The sequence below is a fragment of the Lissotriton helveticus genome, chromosome 11 (genome assembly GCF_964261635.1).
Source record: "Lissotriton helveticus chromosome 11, aLisHel1.1, whole genome shotgun sequence".
Taxonomy (NCBI): domain Eukaryota; kingdom Metazoa; phylum Chordata; class Amphibia; order Caudata; family Salamandridae; genus Lissotriton; species Lissotriton helveticus.
In genome coordinates, this window is record NC_136072.1 from 321,708,584 (window position 1) to 321,729,143 (window position 20,560).

At 44.5% G+C, this 20,560-nt stretch overlaps 1 protein-coding gene across 1 annotated transcript in view; it reads left to right on the forward strand.

Moving 5' to 3' along the window:
* The window catches only part of KIF1A (kinesin family member 1A), a 2,072,061-nt gene extending 2,058,619 nt beyond the window's left edge, over nucleotides 1-13,442 (forward strand). The window contains exon 47 of the mRNA XM_078667093.1: nucleotides 13,327-13,442. Within this exon, the coding sequence (XP_078523219.1) occupies nucleotides 13,327-13,369 (43 nt within the window). The 3' untranslated portion in view covers nucleotides 13,370-13,442. The remainder of the gene's footprint in view (nucleotides 1-13,326) is intronic.
* Nucleotides 13,443-20,560: the final 7,118 nt, after the last annotated feature.

Below are 20,560 nucleotides of genomic sequence, written 5' to 3' on the forward strand. Positions count from 1 at the left end.
TGAACGTCAGAGCGGAAGAACTCAGGCGTCGATGCCTAGCAGATCACGAGTGGTGTTTCCATCCAAAGGGGGTGTAAGGTCTCTTTCAGCGGTGGGAAGAGGCTTGGTTAGATATGTTCGCCTTCCGCTGAGAACGCAAAATGTCAGCAGCTTTGTGCGTTGGAGTTTCCGAAGTGGCAGTCGTTCAAAGACTTATTTTGTCTTGAGTGGAGCTCAGGCTTGCTATACGCCTTTACGCCCATACCACTCATAACTAGACTGCTCAAAAAGATCAGGAGTGACTGAGCCCAAGTCTTTTTTGTGGCTCCGGACTGGGCACAGAGTCTGGTATCCCGAGCTTCTCAAATTGAGCATTGATGCTTCAATTACGATGTCCCTTCAGGACAATCTTCTGTCGCAGCAGCAGGGGAGGGTATTCCACCCAAACCAGTTAACTCATTGCCTTATTGCGTGGAGATTGAGCAGCAGCACTCAATCTTCCTCCCGAAGTCAGTAATGGTATTTTGGCTGGAGAATAAGAAATTCCCCTTGGGAACTTTATACCATTCAGTGGGAAAACTCAAACACTACTTACCACACTGAATCATTTTTTTTTGGTCCCAATTAAGATCCTACGCATACTCGTTCTCCTTAGTCGGAGCCTACCCACACCCTTAGAGGCGGGCTACAAAATCATGGCAGCTGTGCAGCAGACGCACTACTGGCATGCCAAAGGCAAGCCCGTCTGCCCCTGTCTGAGCCTGGATGGTGCCAGGGGCCAGGTCCCCTGCCTGCTTCAACTAGGGGTCCAGGTTGTTATTCTACCCCGGAGATCATGTCACTCAGACAAGCACTGGCCAAGGACTGCCTCCATTCAATGGATCCCGGTACTGGGTTAAGCGACTGTGGTAAGTTTAATTGTTCTTCCAACCCATCAGCCCAGCTGGATAGGATTGCAGCCGATGCCTGGCCTGAAACCAGCTCTTCATTTTATTTGCTGCTGAACTGTAGGTCCCTCAGTAAGCATAAATGTGAAATTCTAGAGATATTAACTAACCAAGAACCAGACGTGTTGTTCTTGGTGGAAACTTTGCTTCTTGGGCAGCAGGCTCCTGGTGTACTGGACGCACTACCTCAAGGCTACGCCATTCTGAGAATTGATAGGCCCATACAGAGTGGTGGGGGGTTAGCAGTTATTTTTCAGAAGGGTTTTCAAGTTAAATTTACAGAGATGACGATTCCTGGCTGCAAAGCTGCTTTTTTTCTCTTCATCTCTCAATAGTTCACAGTTGTGCAGGACTCCCTAGTTATAGGCCCCCAGGCCCTGCTAGGGCTTTTGTTAATGCGCTGGCGGATGTGCTATCTCCTTATGCCATCCACTACACAACCATTTTGGTCCTGGGCGACCTTAATTTACATTTTGAGGACAAACTTTACCATGATACTTCAGTACTTATAACAGAACTACATGCCTTGGAATTGACTCAGTGTACTAACCTACGCACATTAGGGGACATACCCTTGAAAATATTTTTTTTAATAGAACTGGGATAAAAGCCCAGCCCCCGATTCCTGTTGCCCAGTCCGACCATTTCATCCTTCATTTACAGAGCATGGAACCTGGAATGGTCTAGACCCTTTAAAACAACATCCTTCGTCTAAAATTACCTGGATGTGGTCGCAACCAGCTCCAGCCGCTTTCACTGCTAATCTGACTATAAGTACTCCTATACTTGATGCCTGTCCACAGACAGCCCACAAACAGATAACATCCTGCATTACAGGAGTGTTGGACACCTTAGCATCCTTAAAACCTTGTAATAGTACTCGCTGCAATCCCACAGCAGAATGATTTACGGAGGAATTGCTAGTTTAAAAAAAATACTGCAAACAACTTTTATGTCTTTGGAGGAGAAATTAGCCCGACGACAAAATAATTTATCTAGAAGCTCTATAAAACAATCACAACCAGATTAGGAGAATACACTGGGAATATTACTTGCATAAAGTGTAATCTTCTTGGGGTTCTCCTAAAGAGATTTTTCGTATTGTAAAAAAGCTCTCTTCCCTTGAGCGTGTTACGGCATTGTCGCCTTCTTCCATAGAACGGACACGTAACCCCAGCAACGGGAGACATGCTACCACATGCTACTACCTGACGGACCCTAAAATGGAGGAATCCAACCCCTAATCTGACTCCCAGCTACAGAAGAACCCCCTATTCTCTCTGCACCACCGCCACTAGATCTTTCCTCTCCCCCGACCCCAACAACTATCTAGCACAGAAGCGCCGACCTCAGAAACGGAAGGCGCATCACACCCCATCGCATCACCACAACTGGGGTCATGTCCCCACGCAAGGCTGAGCACATATGTTCAGAAAGAGCAATAAACCCATCCCCAAACCTTACCTAGACATGGAGAGGGCTACCTACCCCCAACTCCCTCGAGTCGTACCCTCTCAGACCTATTGACTGATCACAGCTCCGGACAACCACCCAACCTCCCAACCAAGACAAAATGTCACCTCACAACTCACCCCCCCCACTCCTAATGGACTGAAACCACATGGCCTGAACTCCTTCTCTGATTACATAAAGCCAATAGTAACCATCATAGAAATATAAAGTCCAACTGTATTGAAAAACATCAAACAGTAATTACTTCAGATTTGATTTTATTGGTATGTAATATACGTATTCATTATTTTAGAAAGATACACATATTTATATTTTTTTCTTTTCTCTTTTGTTTTCTTTTCTTGTGATTGTTTTTAAATATGACAATAGTATTAACTTTTTTTTCCAACATTCAATTAAAATCATACTAGAAAAAGTGCATAATCAATAGACATGAAACTATACAAATTGTTGAAGGCAAAGCGGTAGGTAACACTACGCGCGTTTCGGCTCTTGAGCCTTCTTCAGCTGACCGTCTATTGCTCTATAAATTATAAGAAAACATATATCTATGATGGTTACTATTGGCTTTATGTAATCACAAAAATGCTTGTTAATTCTGTCACTTAGCTATAGACCTTTTCTAAACGTATCTCTTCCCTATGTATAGCAAGCAAAATAGTAGTATATAGGGGTCCCCTCTTTCCAAAACACTGAACTCCTTCTCTGTCATTTTTCCTCCTAAACTCACACCAAAAGCAAAAAGAATCCACAAACACAGACTAATTAGACAACTCCCAGAAACTCTATTCACGGACATATACCACTGCTCTTCCAAAGGCCAGTTAAAAATGGATCTCTTTTTTCCATACCGCAAGACCTATCTACTGGAACACCATCCTCAAAACACATCTACTCATAACGAAAACATCTAACATCCCCCACAGTTGCAAACTAACGATCACACTCCCAAACTGCCCTATACTATTTAGTGGTAACACCTCTGTGACCATCTACACTAACGGCACAGTCATGATCCAAACCAAAAATGACAACCTAGAAGCATTCGACTCTCTCTTCCCCTCGCTCTGTAACGCCCCATCACAATCACACAGCTCCCGCCCGTCGAACTCCCTATCCCCCGATAGACCGCCCCAGGAGATCGCACAAAGCAACCACAAGACCTTTGCTACGAAAGTCAACTTCCCCCCCTCCAATCACCATCCTCCCCTCCACATACTCCTCCATGACTGCGCTCAATTTATTGCCTCCCTCCAAATCAATCGGAGCCTTGTCTCAGATGAAGCCCTCCAACTCCTTACCAAATATCAACCACCCCCTCAATCCTCAAACCACCACTCCCAACAAACAAACAAACAGCGAACCCGGCCCGCAGACAATGACTCCCAATTCTCTCCCTCCACCGACACACAAGAGATGGCCACTTGAACCACATCGTGTTCTCCCACACCCCATATCCAAGACTACTCATAGGGATAACAGGGGCAACTCCAACACCAAAAACCAACACCAAGATCCCACCCATCACCCCTACACGACACCCACATTTACGGAGACCAAGCATGCAAGGCTTCCAAAGACTCAATGACTTAGCTCGTCCACCCCCCATCTGGAACCTGACACAGAGACCCAAAAGAACAAAAGCTATAATGTCCTCCAGGGACGCCCCCATCCCGCCTCCGTAGAGTCGACCCAACGACTTGCCCTGCTGGAAAGCCAGCTAGAAACTGTAATACTGGGCCTTAAAGAAATCCTACTGACTCACCCCGAAACCCCAACCGACACCCACATCTGACACCCACACCTGACAACACTTATCACAGAAGGCCCCACAATATCCAACAGCTAAACTGGTCCACACCCCTTTTCGGTACCAGACAGAAAGACCCAAAGGAACAAAACCCGCAATGTCCACAAACAAAGCGAGGGATCTTGCCATCTCGGGTGACACATCCACAACGGTCACCTCTAGTTCCAAGATCCAGGTTATCACTGGACTTGGAAGAAACCACTCCTCCCCCAGATCCTCAAGACCCCCTGCCTTACTCACTAACATCCCCAGGGCCCCCTTAAAGAAGAAACTCGAAAACAAGGGATCCAATACCAACTGCATGCTCATTAACTGCAGATCGGCAACCAAACATGCCACAGAACTGGCAGAGATCATCCTTACCCACGACATAGACATCACATTCATCACCGAAACCTGGCTAAATGAGTTCTCTTCCCCAATCATGGATATGCTTGTGCCCCTGGGCTTCACAATCATCCATAAAGACAGAACAAACCAATCATACACAAAGACAACATCTCCGTGACAGAAACTGACACCCTAAAATATAATTATTTTGAATGTCTCACTGCCACCATTAAGACGAATGACAACTAAACACTACTCTGTCATCTCCTCTACCATCCGCCAGGAAACACCACCTCATTTGGAGAACACCTCTCCGAAATGATAACTCAGTGCTCACTCCATGACTCCAACAACATAATTCTAGGCGACCTCAATCTACACTGGAATGAGAAAAATAACTCGCTAATCAAAACCTTAAACGATCTCCTTATCAACAACGACCTCACCCAACACTGCACAGAGATAACCCACAACAGAGGCTCAATCCTGGATCCCATTATCGCACAAGTAGATATAGTCTCTATTGACCTCACCTTGCCTGTTGCTGGTCTGATCACCATATCATTCTATTCCACATCAACCAAACAATCCAATGCCAGTTTGGTTCGCAAGACCCCCCGCTGGGCGTGAAATTTAAGTCAGATTCCCCTTGCAGACCTGGAGGAAGGGGTAAGCTCCCTCCACCCTATCCACACTGGTGAGCTCTCAACAACTGAACTCACCTCTCACTCCAACACCACTATGACTTCCAGTATTGACCAAGTAACCCCCCTGAAACTAAAAAGAGGCAAGAACATACCATCTAGATCATGGTTCAATACAGACATAAACTCTGAAAGAAGAAAACTAAGAGCGGCAGAAAGACTCTGGCGGAACAACTTCTCCACTATGCTTCGAGCCAGATTCAAATCAGTATGCGGGAAATATAAAAAACACATAAAGAAAAAAACGTACTGCTTTTCTAATGCCCTTGGCAATGCTAAAAACAGGCCCATAGAACTCTTTAATCTCATCAGGCAACAAACTTCCAAGCACCCCTCAACCCCTGCTACAGCCTCCACAGACCTCTTTGATAACTTTGCCAATTTCTTCAATGACAAAGTGACCAAGATAGAACTCTCCTTGAACGCACACCACAGTCCCCCCTGGCAGTAAATCACCCCCGGGGACAGAAGATATCACACCCAAGCTCCCCCCTAACCTATGGAATTCTTTCAACCCCATCTCCGAAGCAGAGGTCATCAAAATGATCTCCAGCGCCAAACCCTCAACACATGTCCTGGATCCCATTCCTGCCCAACTGGCCAAAAAACACAATCTCTCTCTCTAGCCCCAAACTGGACCAGGATCATAAACAGCTCCCTTACTACTGGAGCCTGGTTGTCTCAAAACCGGCCAAGTCACACCTCTACTGAAAAAAAAACGGGCTCTGACACATACGATTTGAACAACTACAGACCTGTCTCCAACCTTCCTCTCCTAGCGAAAAATGTGTTCTCCTACAACTTCTCAACACCTGGACAACACCAACCTTCTAGACCCCTACCAATCGAGTTGCAGAAAAGGCTGCAGCACAGAGACAGCGATCCTAAATGTAATTGATGATATGCACAAATCTCTTGATACGGGCCAATGTTGCCTACTTATACTCCTGGACCTATCGGCAGCCTTCGACACGGTCGACCACAAACTACTCATTAAGGCACTGCAAGAAAGTGTTGGAGTGGAAGAGGTGGTCTTACAGTGGTTCACCTCTTTTCTACAGAACCGCACCCAAAGAATAAAAATCAAAAACTTCACGTCAGACCTGCTCCCCCAAGGATCCGTACTCTAGCCGCAACTCTTCAACATCTATATGGAACCCCTCACCACCATACTCAAAAAAACAACATTCCCTTCTACCTATATGCAGACGATACCCAAATCTATCTGGGAACCTCATCCATGAAAGAGAAATTTAGGGCCAGATGTAGGAACCCTAATACCGGTCGGTAACGGGTTACCGACCGGTATTAGGCATTTGGGATGTAGGTGGCTACATTTCAGATTCGGTAATTTACCGAATCGATATTTAAGAATTCGGTAAATTACCGAATTCTTAAATACCGATTCGGTAAATTACCGAATCTGAAATGTAGGAAGCACTCAAGTGAGTGCTTTTCACCTGTAAGGATTCGTTATTTGCCACCAACTACAAGTTGGTGGTAAATAACGAAAACCGTTAAAAAAGCAATTTTGTGCTTTTTTAACAGTGTCATGTGGCAGACATACATGCCCTTAGGGCATGTATGTGTGCCACATGTGCACCCATGCACTATTCAGGGGTGCAACAGGGTGTCAATGTGACACCCTGCCACCCTTGTAGGTCTTCCCCCTTACCGATTCGGTATTTACCGAATCGATATTCCCCATTCATTCCTATGGAGGCCCATAGGAATGAATGGGGAATACCGATTTGGTAAATACCGAATAGGTATTTACCGAATTTTACAAATTCGGTAAACATTACCGAATTAATACCTACATACCATTTACCCATTCTAAAATACTGAATCGGAAAAATTCGGAATTTTAGAATAGGTAAATGGTATTTACCTACATCTGGCCCTCAGAGACTGAACGAAACTCTAAAAGAAGTCCAACACTGGTTATCACGCAACCACCTAAAACTAAACCAAGACAAGACTGAATTCCTCCTGTCCTCCTTGCCCACTTTCTATTCTCCATTGCACCCCTCTAAAAAGGAAAAAGCAACTCCACCGCCTGAACCCAAAAAGAGCCCTGTCGTTCCACCTTAACCCCACTAAAGAGTTCCTGATGGATGACCAACTCTGTGTGGGATGCGTTGGATCAAAGATAGGTCGTGCAGTGCAGCAGAGGACTATCTTGCGATGGGTCATCTTCTACATCAAACTTTGCTATGCTCTGGCCGAAAAAGCAGCCTTTAAAGGCTTTAGGGCTCATTCCATGGGAGCTAAGGCTACTATCACAGCACTTCAATGTGGATTTCCAGTCCTCAACATTGGCCAGGCAGCAACGTGAGCACCCTTGCCTTTCTGGCCCCTCTGTCCTGCAGGACTTCCTGGTCTAACCTTGTCCCTCCACTGGGGATGGTATTGCTTGGGTATCTATGCAAAGGTAGGGAATCTGCGGCTAGATTTCTCTATCAGATGGACAAGTTACGTAACTTCGGTAATGCCTTATCTGATAGAGACATGATCTAGCTGCAGATTCCTCACTGATGCACCCATCCTCCCTGCACTGTGGACAGATTTTTAGGGTCAGGACTAGTCAAGTCAAGTCAAGTCAGAGAATTTATATAGCGCACTACCTACCCATAGGGTCTCAAGGCGCTTAGAAAGGGGAGGAGGATTATTTGTCAAATATCCATGTTTTAAGTTGTTTTCTGAATGCTAGGTGGTTCTAGGTGAGGCGAAGGTAGGCGGGGAGTGAGTTCCATGTTTTAGCAGCCAGGTATGAGAAGGATCTGCCTCCCATGGTGGTCCTGTTGATGCGAGGTACAGTGGCGAGGGCTTGGTTGGAAGAACGTAGTTGGCGGGAGGGGGTGTAGAAGGACAGTCGTGAGTTGAGGCATTCTGGTCCGATGTCGCAGAGTGATTTGTGTGCGTGAGTTAGCAGTCGGAAAGTGATTCTCTTATTGACGGGTAGCCAGTGGAGGTCTTTCAGGTGACCGGAGATGTGTTCGTTGCACGGGATGTCTAATATGATCCTGGCTGAGGCGTTTTGGATTCGTTGGAGTTTCTTCTGTAGTTTAGCGGTAGTACCTGCGTAGAGGGTGTTTCCGTAGTCCAATCGGCTCGTGACTAATGCATGGGTGACTGTTTTCCTTGTTTCGGTGGGGATCCAGCGAAATGTTTTTCTGAGCATGCGAAGAATGTTGAAGCAGGATGAGGATACGGCGCTGATTTGTCTGTTCATTGAGAGTGAAGAATCCAGGATGATGCCAAGGTTCCGTGCGTGGTCTGTCGGGATGGGTGCTTTTCCAAGGGCTTCCGGCCACCAGGAGTCGTCCCATGCAGAGGGGGATGTACCTAAGATGAGGACTTCTGTTTTATTTCATCCAATCGGCAACTTCTTTCATTCCTTCGTGTAGGTTAGTTTTGGCGGTGCTGGGGTCATTGGTGAGAGAAAGGATAAGTTGAGTGTCATCCGCGTAAGAGATGATGTTGAGGTTGTGTTGGCGGGCGATGGTCGCGAGGGGGCTCATGTAAACGTTGAAGAGGGTGGGGCTGAGTGAGGATCCTTGAGGTACGCCACAGATGACTTCAGTGGCCTCGGACTTGAATGGTGGGAGGCGGACTCTCTGGGTTCTTCCGGAGAGGAATGAGGTGATCCATTCAAGTGCTTTTCCTTGTATTCCGATGTTATTGAGGCGTTGTAACAGGGTGCTGTGGCAGACTGTGTCGAATGCTGCCGAGAGGTCGAGGAGGATGAGGGCGACTGTGTCTCCATTGTCCAATAGAGTTCGAATGTCGTCTGTTGCTGCGATGAGGGCGGTCTCAGTGCTGTGTTTTGCTCGGAAGCCAGATTGTGAGGAGTCGAGGGATTTGTTGGCTTCGAGGAAAGCGGCGAGCTGGTTGTTGACAGCTTTCTCGATGACTTTGGCCGGGAATGGGAGGAGCGAAATGGGGCGGTAGTTTTTGAGTTCGGTGGGGTCCGCTGTGGGTTTTTTCAGAAGGGCGGTGAGTTCAGCGTGTTTCCAATTTTCCGGGAAGGTGGCGGAGTTGAAGGAGCAGTTGATGACGTCTCGGAGGTGCGGTGCTATGACGGAGTCTGCTTTGTTGAAGATGTGATGAGGACAAGGGTCTGTGGGGGAACCTGAGTGGATGGAATTCATCAGGCGGATGGTGTCCTCAGTGGAGATTGGGTTCCAGTCGTTGAGGGTGTTCACGGGGGGAGAATGTTCAGCAAATGGTTGGGTTGGTTGGTTTCCGGGTTCGTTGTTGAAGCTGTTGTGGATGTCTGCAATCTTGTTGTGGAAGAATGAGGCTAGGGAGTCGCAGAGGGCTTGAGAGGGGGTGATGTCGTTGGAGTTGGCCGGGGGGTTGGAAAATTCTTTGACGATGTTGAAAAGTTCCTTGCTGTTGTGGGCGTTGTTGTCGAGTCGGTCCTTGAATGCTGTTTTCTTGGCCTTTCGGATTAGTTGGTGGTGAGTGCGGGTGGCGTTTTTGAAGGCGTCCTTGGTGCTAGTGGATGGGTCTTTTTTCCAGGCCTTTTCAAGGGAGCGGCAGAGTTTCTTGGACTTCTTAAGATCATCGTTGAACCATGAGGCCTTCTTGCTGCCAGGTTTGCTCTGACGTTTTTTCAGTGGTGCTAGGGTGTCGGCGGTGTTGGATAGCCATAGGGTGAGGTTGGCGGCGGCTTGGTTTGGGTTGGAAGAGTGGGCTGGTGTGTTTAGGAGGAGCGATGCGGAGATCTGGTCGGTGGTGATCTTGTTCCAATTTCTTTGCAGAGTTGGTTGGAGGTGGTTGGTGGGTTTTGGCTTGTTGTAGGTGAAGTGAACGCAGCTGTGGTCAGTCCAGAGGAGGTCCGTGGTGTGGCTGAAGGAGACATGGTTGCTGGAGGTGAAGATGGGGTCGAGTGTGTGACCTGCGATGTGGGTGGGGGAAGTGACTAGTTGTTTAAGTCCGAGGTTGGCGAGGTTGTCCAGCAGGGTGGTGGTGTTGCAGTCGTTGGTCTTTTCAAGGTGAAAGTTGAGGTCTCCCAGAAGGATGTAGTCTTTGGAGGGGAGCGCGTGTGGAGTGATGAAGTCCGTGATGTCCTCACTGAATTTTGCGCGGGGTCCTGGTGGTCTGTAGAGGAGGGTGCCTCTGAGTGTGGTTTTGGGGTCGATGTGGATCTGGAAGTGAAGGTGTTCGGAGTTGGCGAGGTTGGCGTCAGAGCTGGTTGAGATGCGGATAGATTTCTTATGGACGATAGCTATGCCTCCTCCTGTGTGGCTGGTACGGTCCTTGCGTGTGATCTTATATTCTTCAGGGATGGCAATGGTGATGTCTGGGGCGGAGGAAGCGTTCATCCATGTTTCCGTTAGGAAGGCGACGTCTGGAGAGATGGTGTCTAGTAGGTTCCATAGGTCAATGGCGTGCCTGTGGACCGAGCGGGTGTTGAGAAGGATGCATTGTAGGTGGTTGGGGTCGGGAATCTGTGGTGTGGTCGTGGCGGAGATGTTGACGGTGCCGCTGAATTTGCAGGTGTAGCAGGAGAAAGGTCCATGGGTGTGTCCAGGAGCGGCTTGGACGCAGTTGGGGGCGCGACCGGGGTTGAGGGCTAGGAGGGTGGCGGCATCGTAGGTAATGCGGGAGGGCAGGGCAGTGCGAGGGGCAGGGGGTCTGGCGCTGGGCGCGGTCCAGGCGCGGACGGGCGTAGACGGGCTTACCTTTGGCGCACCTTCGGCGCGGATTGGGCGCGAACGCTGCACGTAAACGCTGCGCGCGGGAAGAACTGTCATATATGGGTGGTGGAGGGGAGGGGCGAGGGCGTCTCAGCTGGGAGGCGGGGCAGGTCACGAAGGAGGACAACAACACCCAAAATGGCAACGGAGGGGTCAGCGGAGCGGAGCGCTTGGGGCGAAATGCGCTGATACAATACAAAATGCTTAAACAAAGACAAATGCGCGTTTAAAAATGAAATTTCTACAAAGCGGCAAGCAGGGCAAACTGCAGGCAGTCAATCAGGGTTAAAGCGGACAACGATACCACTGTTCGCCAGGGAGGCAGGGGAGCGACCACTCTGCTGGGAAGCGAAGCGAGTCACTGATACCTTTCAGGGCCCTAGTTGTTCTAAACACACCACTGTCAGTGCACTTCATGGCTCCGTGCTCCTAGCATGGAAAGTTTTGAAAGGTAATGAATGTCACTCCTGGTGCCTGTGACACCGATGACCTCACGCAGAGTCGACCAGCACGCAAGGGTATTGCTTGAGAAAGTCTTCCTCATCCAGCCTGATCCCTGGGAAATTTAAAGGTAAGGAAGCTACAGCTAGATCATGTCTCTAACAGATATGGCGTTACCGAAGTTAAGTAACTTATTCTTCAGGGGGAAAGTCATCTGGTTTGTGAATCTTAGGAACTATGTATATACATGGAGCCCGTGCTGGTGGGTTAAACATGTATTTGTATTCAGTGTCATGATAAGACATAAATCACTCCAGAAGTATAGTCTCAGTTCAATATTCTTGGTTATATCCTTTAGTGGATTAGTTGGGAAGTTTGGTGTATGCCAACCCATCATATAGCTGTCTGTCAATTTCCTTTGTGTAGTCTGTATCTTGCATCATCACAGTGCCCCCCCCCCCCCTTTGTCAGCTTCCTTGATAGCAATGTTGGGTACATTGGATAATGTGTCAAGTGATCTATGTTCATCTCTCGTTAGGTCATCACTCTTGAGTTCATATCCTCTACATAACTTGTATTTCAATATACAAAGTTTGTGTGTTACCTCCTTGTGGAAGACGTCTATCATGTTGTTCAATGGTAAATTAGGTGAAAAAGTGGAGTTAGATTTTAGACCGCTGTCTAAATTTAGGTTGGATGCAATGTCTAAATCAGACAGTAAATCTAGCATAAAGGGTGGTGCTCTACCAATGTCATATAGTGAGAGGAGTAGTTGGAGGGCCTGCACCAGGCCCGGACTGGCAATAGCGGGCACCGGGCAATCCCCCGGTGCGCCGCATGGGTGGGGGCCGGTTTCGGACCCCTGGGGGCCTTTTTTGTTACAGGGCCTAAATCAGCCCTGTACCAGAATCGGCCGAAAACCGGCCCGGCAAAGAGCTCGGCGGCACCTCCAACCCCCCCGAGTGGGGAGGTGGGCCGGCCGCGCACTTTACCGGGGCCGGTTTTGGTTCCCAGTCCAGCTCTGTCCTGCACATCCTTAATACCATGGTGCAAGGGTGCCTGTGTTGTAAGGAGGATTGTTTTGTGCAAGAAGTTGCACCTTCCTGCACAAAAACAAACCCCTGAGCTTGTTCTGCTTTCTGCAGCCCACATAGAAAGAAGAAAAAACTAGAAGAAATAAACATATTTCTTCTTGTTAAGCCTCACCTGGGAGGCGTAGGTTTTTGGTGCATTCCCAGGTCTTCCACTTCTGGTCAATCTGGGAATGCCTAAAAATCCATGGATGTTGTGTGGGAACACCTATGGAAACACCTCCCTGTCGCAGAGTAACACAACGCAGCGATTTTCGCTGCATTTAATTACTTGAGATTTATGAAGCCACTTAGGGCCACACAAGTTGGCTTTGCATAGCTTCCGAAATCTCTTTTTATATTTGTATCTCTCGTGCACCATGTTGCATGGTGCAAGGGCTGCGCAAAGGGACTTGTAAATATGCCTGCATTTACACCCTCCTGGAACATGGACCACTCATGCTTTTCTTGAAGTGGTGAAGGTATTTCATTGTCAAATTGTAAATTCTTAAACTTTTTCAGCCCTATTATTCACAAGCTAAGAATGTGTGTTTGCCACTACTTGTTGGCCCACCCTCCCCTGAAAACACAAGTGCTTAAGATTAAATGGCGCAACTTGTGTTCCTTCCTTCCACACTGGTATCGTACTTACTCTAATCTGACCTTCCCAACTCCACCCTTCAGTATCTATTCATGTTGTCATACTTTTATTCAGCCATCACATCATTGCGACACTAAATGAGTGTCTGATATCGGATGTATAAAACTGCAGAAAGCTTATTTTTATTTTTATTTTTTTTGCTTACCGATGTTTAACTTATGATATGTTTTCTCTTTCTCCTTTTCCTTCTCTGTTTTTAACAGATCCAAATTGTCCAGGAGGAGAACAGCCCAGATGAGAATCTGACATGCTACATACATTCCCCCCCAAACCTGTCAGTGAGGCACAAATATTGAGCGTCACATGGATGAAGCAGTGCTTGTCTTTATTGGTTTCCACCAAAACAGCAGTGTGAAATAGCTTGTAGTGTGTGTTGTCTTTGCAGGCAAGGCTGCTTGCCCTGTGACTTCTCATCTGCGTTTTAACATGGCCCACTCTGAAAAGAAGGTTTACAAGTCACAAAGGTTGATGCAGACCGGACAGTTCCTGCCTTACCCTTGACAGTACTCCTCTTCCAGTGCACTTAGAGAGAGGGAGTTGCATCTATTATATTTTAAACCATGTTATTCATTGAATGTTGCCTTCAAACATGTAGTCCGCAAGCATGCTGAGTCCTTACTAACTGTAGGGGAGGTATATTTGTTGCATAGCCCCTAAGAAACAGCATGCCCTCATGTATGAGATTTTGGCATAGGACAGCGCAGCAAGGTGGCTTTGCGTGGTTTCATATAACAGATTACGTGAGCAAAAGTCACGCAAGGCTCTCATAAATAATACCTACATTCTATCAGGCCTCACACTCACCTTAGCACATCCAAATACATCCAGTAGAGTATGTCATGACTGTCATCCAACTCCATATTTCTCTGGCATAGTGTGATTTTAGAAAGTGCTATTTCTAGCTGTTTTTAGATACAGTCCAGATTTTGAATTGAGTGTGAAAAGACACTTTGATAGGTTAAGGAAGTGCTAAATCAGGAGAACCCCTGTCGTAATTTCCACCTTCACCTTCTCTGTAACCTTTGACACCATAGATCATGATGTTGCTGCTATGCAGGTTCTAACAAGTGTCCGGCCTTTCTGGCTCTGAATTTCTTGGCTTTTGCTTCCTATTTGGATGACCAGGCCTTCCTTTCTCCCCCCCCCCTCCATGTTTGACTGATAGCTGCTTTAAGAGTTTGCTCCCTTCACACACCATATTTAATATTACTATCCAACCATCGTCAGTGCTCATCCAGCCAGGAAGACTAAAATATTACTCCTATGCAGATGACACGGTTTGGGCAGTTGTGCTCAGGTATCAACGCCTAACACAAAATGTTCTTTTGAATGCAGGCAAGTGGGAATGACCATCAGAAACACCCACATCAAATGCAGTCATAATGGCATTTAGTTGCAAACAGTCAGTAACTCATTGCACAGCAGCACAATTCTAAAAGCATAGGTGATATCCAGGAATACACAATCATTAAGATGAGATTGCAGACAATGCAGATAAAATCTCTTACGTTCTTTGGAGCAATGCCAGAGACCACTCACTAGCATTCACGACCAGTACATGGCAGAAGGGCAATAGTTCAGACCACATGCAGCAGTATGCTCTAGTCTTTGTTTGAAGTCTCACAATTATCAGGTATTTATGGCCTTTTATCGCTATTAAGTTGTCAGTCATTCTCATTAATCCAATTTGTATACTTTGATGTGGCCAACTTGTTTGTTTCAAATGTCCGGTGTGATCCGGTTATTTGACCATGTGAAGCAGATGTTCAGAGCCTGTATCACAAACATCATTTATGAGTAAATTTGCACTTTTGGTAAGTTTACTACTTTTCGGTATTCACAAAGTGTACTTCTGTGATTACTTACACTTTCAAGTAAGTCCAATACTACACAAGACCAACCACTGGTACTTCAACACTCTCCCACAGAATATAATGGAGTTAGGGAATAATGTTAAATTCAGTTATTTAACATAGTTAAAAATATAAATTAATGTTAAAAATAATGAAACACAAATTGTATATATTCATAATTTAAATATGAAATATGTAATCTGTTTTGAATGTAAACATATTGTATTGTAATTGCATTTATATAGCTCTTACTAGCCCTGATAAGGCGTCAAAGCTCTTTTTCGGCTATTAGCACACTACTCCAGTACCCATAAAGGATTAGTGGTGAATTAGTATAGTGAAATATGAAAGTCATTTGAGTGGTGTTATTTGGATTGAGAAGGATAATCAGGAATAGAAGAGGGAAACAGGTTTGTATTTATATGGCACTTGCTAGCCCTCTGTTTCATTTTGTGAAGCGTGGACCCACAGTTACTGTTTCTTTTTAATGTATTTGTTTGAAGATTCAAATTTGATTTCAAGATGAATTTTAAAGGACAATTAGGGCATATGATGATAAAGAAACACTGGGCTTTCTGCTAAACTTTGCTGAGATCATGATGTCATCATTGTCTATCCTTTCCCTTCTTTGCATCAGCATGCTGCACTCTTCTGTTCATTTTACATTATTTTTATAATTCCTGCCAGTTCCTTAAGACTAGCTCTGGACTGTTCATCAAAATACCAAAGATACTGCCCCGGGTGAGTCGTCTGCTATACTATCTACATAACATACCATCACCAGACCTGGACATGTCTTCATGTCAGCTCCATGTTCACAGAGCCATTGGCAACTGGACCCACACTAAGTTGTATTGGGAGTGGGAGTTGACCCCCAAGAACATTTGAAAGCAAATTGAGACTGACAATTGCATTTTACAGCATTTTACTAAATCTTCTGGCTGAGAAACATAGCTTTTACAGACAGCGCTTCAGGAGAATTAACGTCTGGGCCCACTAGCCAGGAGCTGTATTTCTTCACAGCAGTAATTTTTATATATGTTTATATGAAATGTATTGCAGCAATACATTTTATAAAAAAATAATTACTGTAATTTGAATTAATTCTGTGCATCACTTTTAATCATTATTAATACATTAACAATGATTTCTTTTTCTATCGGTGGGAATTCATTTTTTATTTTAAACTTCAGAAAATATTTTTTCTCTTGTACATAAAGTTTTAATTAAAATATAATTTAATAGTGTTGTATTTTTTTCCACATATAAAGTAAATACATAAAATTAATCTACATTAATAATTACAGTCAAATAGTTGCCAAATTTATTTTCAATTTGAGTACTTTTTAAATGTTTCCTATACTTTACATACTCTGCAGTGAGGGTGATCTCCGCATGGCAAAGGACGAGGACAAATTTAAAAAAAGCTTCTTTACTGGAAAATAAATTAAAAAAAAATATTTTATGTTCAGTTTTAATGTTAATTAATTTTTATATATTTACTTTAAAAAGTAGAACAAGATATAAAAAGCTTTGGTACTATTACAATAATTTTGAATTATGCCTTAATTAAGAGACATGTATTAAACATAAATTATTTTTCTGAAGTTTACATTAAAAAATAAATTACAACTCAAATAAAAAAAATTACTTAAATCCACAGTATCAAAAAAAAAATACAAACATATCTTAAATCAGAGCACAGTAGCAATTCAATTCATTCCTCTGTAAAAAAATTAATTCCAACCAGTCAATTGTCAATCATCACCCTCCCCCCCCCCCCATACATACAAAGCAAGTTTTGGCTTTCTTGGGCCTTTAACATAATACAGACTAACCTCCAGATTAAAGGTATTATAAAACCTGGCACGCCACATTTCGAAAGATGGTGCCTCCGGCTGTAGCCAAGTGGACGCTACACACAGCCGTGCTACTGCCATGGCCATAAAAATTAAATGCCAAACCTTGTGCAATTTCCTCCTTTGCATTTAGATCTCCCCCAATCCCTTGCACCATCATGGAAGCCGAGATGTTTATAGCAACTCCAGTTACCTCTGATAAAACCTTTTGATACATCCTATATGAAGAGCCAATTTAGCACATGAATAGAATATATGGGTAATGTTGGCATTGTCTGCACCACACCGAAAACATTTACCGTTGTTCCTTCCCCCTCATTTCTTCATCTTTTCAGGGGTGCGGTACAAATTAAACAATGTTTTATAATGCTGGGCTTTTAGATTCGCGCAAAAAAAAAAATCCCCAAGATTTCAATTGCCTTCTCTAGGGACACAAACTGTTCTCCCAGACATTTCGCTCATTTAAGATTATGCTTGTCTAGATCATCCGACCTAGAACCTAGCAATATTTTATAAAGAGCCCCTATTTTTTCCTGACATCTTCTATTAACTTGTGCGATATCATCAATGTTGACTGTTTACCTAAGAAATCCCGTATTTGTCAAAATTTAAATAATTGGTTCTTAGGTAGGTGGTATTTGTCCATCAAACCTGAAAAAGTAGAGCACAGCACCCAGCAACATAAAAATCCCCAATTTGCTTGATGCCTTTGAGTCTCCAACTACAAACCACCTGATCCCAGAAAATCGATGGTAGTATCCTAACTGCAGAGGTGGGTGTAAAAAAAGATAGTCCTTCAATCTGCAGGTTTTTTCGCACTATTTTTCAGACCTTAAAAACTGCACCGAAAATTTTAAAGCGTGGTTTTTAATAATAGCTGCCATCTATTCTTTCAAACAAACAATTTTTAACCTCGGTCCCCAAGACCATTTGCTATATCGAAGGAGCCTTAGCCAAATTGTTCACCTCTTCTCCAGTCTGTAATATATGTATATTTGATAAAAATAGACACATAGTAATAAAATGCAAAGTCGGGGACTGCCCACCCACCTCTTTCCCTAGGAAGAGTCATGAAATGTGTGGCTCTACGTGGTTTTCCCGGGGCCCACAAGAATCTGGCACAAAGTGATTGTAAATGTTGAAGTTGTCCACGAGATAGTTCCAATGGAACCAATCTAAAATAATACAGAGCTTTAGGCAGTATGTTCATTTTAAGGACATTAGATCTACCTACCAAGGGGAGGTACAAACACTCCCATCTCTCCAGTGATTGCTTAATGTTGCCGATAATAGCCCCGAATTGACCTCAACCAACTCTTTTAGACACACCCGGATCTTGATACCCAAATATGTAACCTCATTAACCACTCTATTTATTTATTTATAAAGTTTTATATAGCGCAAACTTGATCCCGAACTTCCCACCCTATTCCCCTATAAACCCACATACATCAGCCCCCTTCCTGTTGTACTGTGCAAAGTCTGATTAATGCTGAAACTATGGTTTATTTGGATGTTGACAAAACATGATCAATAAAGTTTAAATTAAATGTGTGCCTAACAATATCTCTTGTTATATAGTCAATAAATAGGGACCTGGTAGGAAACTTTAACAGAGGTCTGCACATACATCGTAAAAGTAATTGAGGTTGGGAAAAGAAGCATGCATACAAAAACGCGCAGGGGTGCACTTATAAAATCCAAAAACACACACTGACTGGAGGCAATATGGCACACGCTTACATAGAGAAGGTAATAAATAGTACATGCAAAGACACACACAAGAAGACACACAAATGTACACACATCACGAACAGACACTAACACTACACAATACACACACTCTAGAATCAGTAAACAAGATTTGATTCATACAGAGGATTTGAGTTTTATCGGTGTTTAGCTTATAACCTGAGACCGAGCCAAATCCATGTGCCAAATGCTCGATCTCGGGTACAACTGTGACAGGATCAGATGTTACAATCACTATGTCATAGGCATATGCAAGGACACAGAAATGATCCTGCCGAACGAAAAAAGGTTTAATCTGGGCACTCCTCTCCAACATGTTTAAAAAAGGGTTAATGTACAGAGCGAACAACAGCGGGGAGCAGAGACCCCCCTGCCGTTTACCTCTAGATATCTGTATTGGTTCAGGTGCAAGCCCCATTGAGCAAATCTTGGCCACGGGAGATCGATATAAAACCCTCAGAGCCTGAATATACCCCTGGCGGAACCCCATCTGCTGTAGAAACCCCCAAAGAAAATCCCATGGAACGCGATCGAAAGCCTTTATCGAAGTTAAGCAAAATCAATCCTGAGTCCCTGGACTCCGCCTGTGCGATGTCAAATATGGTCACTACCCTACTAATATGATTCACTGTCCCCTACCTGGTATAAAACCATGTTATCTTGGGGAGACCAGAGAGGTGATGACTTTAGCCAATCGATTTGAAAGAATTTTGTGAGATTTTCCCATCACAGTTAACAAGAGAGATCGGACGATAGGACCCGGGAGCTCAGATGGTTACCCTTCTTTTTAAATATAACAATGTTGGCCTAATTCCAAGATTGTGGCGCATCCCCATTGTGCGCTGCTTGGAAGACGGCCAGTATATCCATTTTAAGGTCTTGAAAGAAGGTCCAATAAACCTCTGAAGGAAGCTTATCCGGACCAGCTGCCTTTTTGATCGTCCTACTATTGATAGTCTGCTCTAATTCATCAATAGTGATAGGGCTGTCTGCATCCCAGCTTCCTCCTGACCCAGCCGCTCCAGTAATAAATGAATCCCAGATCCCTAGCATGTCGCCCAGTATCCTGCTCTGCATATAGTTCTTTATAGAACTTATGAAATATCTTGAGGATTTCCTGAGGATCATGTACCATACTGCCCAGAGCATTCTTCATGCCGTCTATTCTTTGAGTGGCCTCCTTTGAACGTAACCTTTGAGCTAAGCAGCGCCCTGTGGCCTCACCATACTCGTAGCAGTCCTTTTTATATAACTGATATTTTAACACAACTTCCTTGCTCCATAGTAGATTAAAATTAGCCTTACATCTGGCCAACTTAGTTTGCAAATCAATAATATTATCTGCCAAAAGCCCCAATGCCAGATTTTCTTCAGCTGCTTTGAGTTTATATATAATTCCTGAACTGCTAGTTTAGCTTGCTTTTGTTTATACAGTCCAAAACTTAAAACCTCCCCTCTAAAACAAGCTTTATAAGTATCCCAAAGTACCCCATAAGACGTGGAATGCCGATTGTTTCGGAGGAAGTCCTTAATCCAACCCTTTATGTGGTCAATAAAAACATTATCCAAAAGGAGCTTCCTATCAAAAGTGAAAGCCCTTGGGGTTATTCAAGGGCCAAATGCGAGAATATCAACACTACTGGCGCATGATCGGAGGTGATTCTAGGAAAAACATGTGTCTTCACTCTTGTAAATAATAGAGGAGATACAAAAAAATAATCAAGCTGTACTAGCTTCTTATGCTGGTAAGAATAAAAAGTAAACCCCAGATCAAGCATATAGAGCGTGCACCAAACAACAGTCAGGCCGCGATCAGACAGTAGATGATATAATGCCTTAAAGACCCTGGGTTTCCTACCTTTACAATTTTGGATACCAGATTGGAGTTCCCTCACAAACAAATTAATATTGAAATCCCCACATAGCACAAGTGGAGTAGGCCATCATGCCAGTTCTAAATTTACAAGGGCCTC